At 38.1% G+C, this 4,515-nt stretch overlaps 1 protein-coding gene across 1 annotated transcript; it reads left to right on the top strand.

The window, feature by feature from the left end:
• Window positions 1-358: 358 nt before the first annotated feature.
• LOC139715315 (thrombospondin-2-like) lies at window positions 359-3,876 on the top strand (the record flags this gene model as incomplete). The annotated part of the gene is made up of 6 exons (XM_071626889.1): window positions 359-454; window positions 973-1,112; window positions 1,621-1,863; window positions 2,384-2,556; window positions 3,180-3,323; window positions 3,873-3,876. Coding segments are annotated over 6 exons (800 nt in total), but the record flags the coding sequence as incomplete, so codon positions are not given.
• Between the last annotated feature and the right edge of the window lie 639 nt (window positions 3,877-4,515).

The raw sequence follows: 4,515 nt of genomic DNA, 5'->3' as shown, positions 1-4,515 counted from the left end.
AGAATTTATGCTGAGCTTTCTTGAACACAAACATTGCAAATTGCAGGAAATCTTTTTCCCCTCATTGTCTTTTCATTCTCATGCCCATATATTTGAAACAAAGCTGTGTCAAACATAAAGGAAATTGACATAGTTTATTTTGTTCCATTTTTAATATGTGTTGATTGTTTGTTATGTCTAACCACAGTTTCAGAGTTCAGGGTGTATGCTATATCTTGACGTTTCTGTGTCTTAATGAGTGTTTTAATGATGCTACTGAAATTAAGGTGATTTGTCTCTTTACTAAGCAGCGGCAGGGCTGCACATTTCCTCTGTCTCTATTGTCTGATGTTTTCATGGATGCTTCCCTTGTTGCTAGGTGACCAATGTGACGATGATAAGGATGGTGACGGAATGCCAAACGGGCTTGACAACTGCCCTCTATATGCCAACCCAAGCCAGGAAGACAGAAATGGTAACGCGTTGTTGTTCTTTTTTATCTTGTTTGTTTGTTTGTTTTTCATTATTTTTCTAGAGTGTTCAGTTTAAATGTCGAATAGGTTGAAAAACAGATGAGTTACTCTGTGATATTGTAATATCCTGAATAAAAAATGACCCTTTTTGGTGGGTTGGGGTGTATTTGCAACATACTAGTTGAGATCTAGGCACTATTAATGATCTATAATGACATTTACGCAAAGCTGATAGAAGGTTGTGAACAAATTAGTTCGAATGTGTCTGTTGCTAGTCATTCTTGCATTGACCAACCGCATATCGTTATGCACTTTGCATACAATGTGTTCCTTGAGTAGACAATCTATCACTAAATGTATTTTACCGCAAGTAGACCTACTTGAGAAAAAAAAAAACACACACACAAAACAAACAAACAACCCCCACCCCCGAAAAAGAGCAAACAAACAAACAAACAAACAAACAAACTGCAATTATCCCCTCTTTAAGCTAATGGTATCGGCGACGATTGTGAAACAGACTACGACGGAGACGGCACGAGCGATATGTACGATATCTGCCCGAAGAGCAATCGATACTACATTACGACCTTTGATCCGTACTATTCGGTCAACCTTGAGTTCATGGAAGCTCAGCCATTATGGGATATCACTGATTCTGTAAGTAAAGGCGAAAGTACCTCGTATCTGAATCGTTTTGACGAATATTGCAAAAGCTGTCTTATTTTGTCTTTTTGTGGTCACATAAATGAAAATGATAACATTATGATGAGGCATTTGTGGTGAATGAAATCAAATTTACCCTGTGCTGACTGGCCAGGGAGAGTCATGTGAGTGTACGTTGGCATTAACAAAGCTGTCCATTAAACGTAAAAAATAAATGCCATAGCATTGCTTTCATGAGTGTCACAGTGTGCCGGATTTTCTTTTTCTATTCACTTCATCTCTATTGACGTCCCAACGATCTTTCCAAAATTGTGCCAACATGGTCCACAAGGCCTTTTTTCTTCTATTTTCGACAGTGTGTTCTATTTTCTTCAACTATGTTATGTTCTAAACCCACACGTTTCAGCTATGGTATTCTTATTATTTTGGCATTTCATTTGTTACAACAAGCGTGTGTGGTTTTGTTTGTTTGTTAGTTAGTTAGTTTGTTTGTTTTCCGTAGGGCAAAGAAGTTCAGTTATCACAACCAAGCTCAACCTCATCCCCAGTTATGCTGATCGGGCGCGACACCTTTGGACCGGTGGACTTTCGCTGCACAACGTTCGTCAATGGAGACGAGGGTGGGAGCTACATCGGTTTAGTATTTGGTTACCAGAGCAACAGGAAATTTTACGTCGCAATGTGGAGGCACAGCAACCTTAACAGGGACACATATGTTGCTGGCATCAAGGGGCTGCAGATTAAGGTATGATGGCTGAATGAAAGAAAGGAGATGGTAACAAATGTGCAGCCGTGAGTAATTCAAATGTGATGGCGTGATGTATCCAATCTATGGTTTTAGTGGCGGCATAGGAAACAGGATGAGAACGTGTTTCCTTATCGGTTCGGCGAAATATTTTCTACTGACGTGTTTAAAGAAGTCTTTAGCAGCATGATCAAAAAGTGTAGACATGGTATTGATTGGCATAATAATGTCGTGATATAATCCACCCTTTTAGTGATTAGACCGTTATCATTCTCACGGTAATGAATAGAGTGTCACTGTTAGATTGAAATAACATTTAGAGGCATGCCTTTTGTCTCTGTTGCTCTCAAAATGAATCGATGTTATAGATTTGGCATATAGTGAAAATTATCCTTTCACATCTTACATTTTCATATTCTATTCGAAAGGCCTATTTATTTTCTTCTGTGCGTAGAGTGTGGGAGGATACACAATCTTGTTTATTTATTATGTTTCCTCCCCTAATCCCTTACACTTGAAGAAAGTGCACTCATCCACCGGGCCTGGGTCCGCGCTGGCCAACGCCCTGTGGCACTCCTACACGACCGACAATGAGGTAGAACTTATCTGGCACGACCCGCTGATGCAGGGATGGCAGCACAGGACTGCGTATCTATGGCAACTCACCTTCAGGCCATCAATTGGCCTCATCAGGTGGGAGGAATGATGGCAATTGAGATATTAATGAAGATGATGACAATGTTGGCGATGACGAAATCGATGACCGTGAAAATGAAGATAATGATAATAACCATAATTATAAACACAGATGCATGATTATTTTGAGATGGTGTAGTGATAATTTTACCGGTACTGATAATGATGATAATGATAAATGATTATAGTGGTTGCGAATATAATGACATATAATAATGCTTATAATGATGATGGTATAGCAGCTGCTAATGACGATAATGATGACAATGATGATATATGTTACGAGGGTAACGAAGCTAATGAAGTAGATAGTGATGATGATGGCAATGACATGATCATAATGGAGTCCATTATAATGACGATATTAATGATTAAAATAAAGTTAATGGTGAAGATGATAATGTCAATGTCAATTGTGATTACAGTTATGAAGATGATGACGGTGATCATAGTGATAACCATGGTCATGGAGATAGTCATACTCCAATATCAATGACGAAAGTCATGTTGACACTAATGATTAAGCTGACAGCAATAGTGATTGTGGCACATTTAAAAATGAAGATGACGATAAATATGCTAATGACGATGATGTTTAATGATTTCGATGTTTTAAACAGACTGGTCATACAGTCCAAAGGAAGAATCTTGACGGACACTGGTGATTTATTTGATTCCACCTTCCTCGGTGGTCATCTTGGAGTCTTCGTCTACGACCAACCGAATGTCATCTTCTCAAATATGCAATGCAAATGCGCTGACAGGTCTGTTTAATCCACTTCTAAAACTGATGACGATGGTAATAATTGCGATAAAGCTGGTGGTGAAGGTGTTGGTGGTCATTAAAAGCACACACACACACACACACACACACACACACACACACACACACACACACACACACACTATTTCCATAATCTCTATTGCTTATCAAGATTCATTGCATTAGTATCAATGACAGCGTGACTACTTTCCATTTAATTGTTTCCATCATCGTCGATCATTGTTAATCATTACTGTATCCTCTTTCCATGCCCCACATTCCCTTGATGATGTTTTTAAGTTCCTCGTGCTTTTATGGAAATATCATTCTCTCTTCCACTTTTCTTCCTTTCTCAATTTCCCTTTCTTTTGTTATTTTTCTCGTTTTCTTTTGGGTTCACCGTCTATCATTTTTTTTTTCAATTTTCAACGTTCCTCGCCTAAACCTTTGTTCATTTTTGTTTTATTTGTTATGTTTGCTTTATTGTTCTACGCTTGATTTTGTTAATGCTTTTTCCCCTATTTGTTCTTTCTTAATTTTCTACTTTTAGATGACATGATTGTCTTTATGCGCTGATTGTTATGATTTTTTTTTTCTCGTTAGTATAATGTGATAAAGATTAATAGGTGAAATTAACTAGTAAGAAAAGTACATAAAGGAAAACGAAAAGAAAGTTATAAGCACGCATTTGCATTTACAGTGGAGTTGACAGATCTAGTCTCCTTTTACAGACTCAACATGGCTTTGAAATTCGATGGGGTGGATGATTACGTAACCCTCCCCTCCATTCAGCGGCTGGGCATCACTGGTAGCTACACGCTGGAAACTTGGTGTTTCCTGGAGGAGAACTACCCTTCCTCTCCTCTTCCAATCTTCGCTGCAGCGGATGATAGCATCTTGGTCGTCATACAAGATGGGTACGTTGCCATGGAAGCGACAAAGTTACGACACATCAAAACAAGTTGTTTTTATTGTTATCATTACTATCACTATTATTATTATAATGACTATTGTTATCATCATTATCATCATCACTGTTATACTTTTGTACTGCAGTATAATAGTAGTACATGTATAGCAGGCTTGTTATTTTCTTTCAAACTAAAAGAAACAAAGTTACTGACAATTGGTAATTGTTAGTGACTGCTGTGCTTTGTATGTATGTGTGTGTGTGTGTGTGTGTGTGTGTGTGT

This window comes from Diadema antillarum, unplaced genomic scaffold (genome assembly GCF_040938485.1).
Source record: "Diadema antillarum isolate AM-2024a unplaced genomic scaffold, OU_Dant_1.0 seq00003268_RagTag, whole genome shotgun sequence".
Classification (NCBI taxonomy): Eukaryota; Metazoa; Echinodermata; class Echinoidea; order Diadematoida; family Diadematidae; genus Diadema; species Diadema antillarum.
This window is presented reverse-complemented; position numbering and strand designations above follow the sequence as displayed.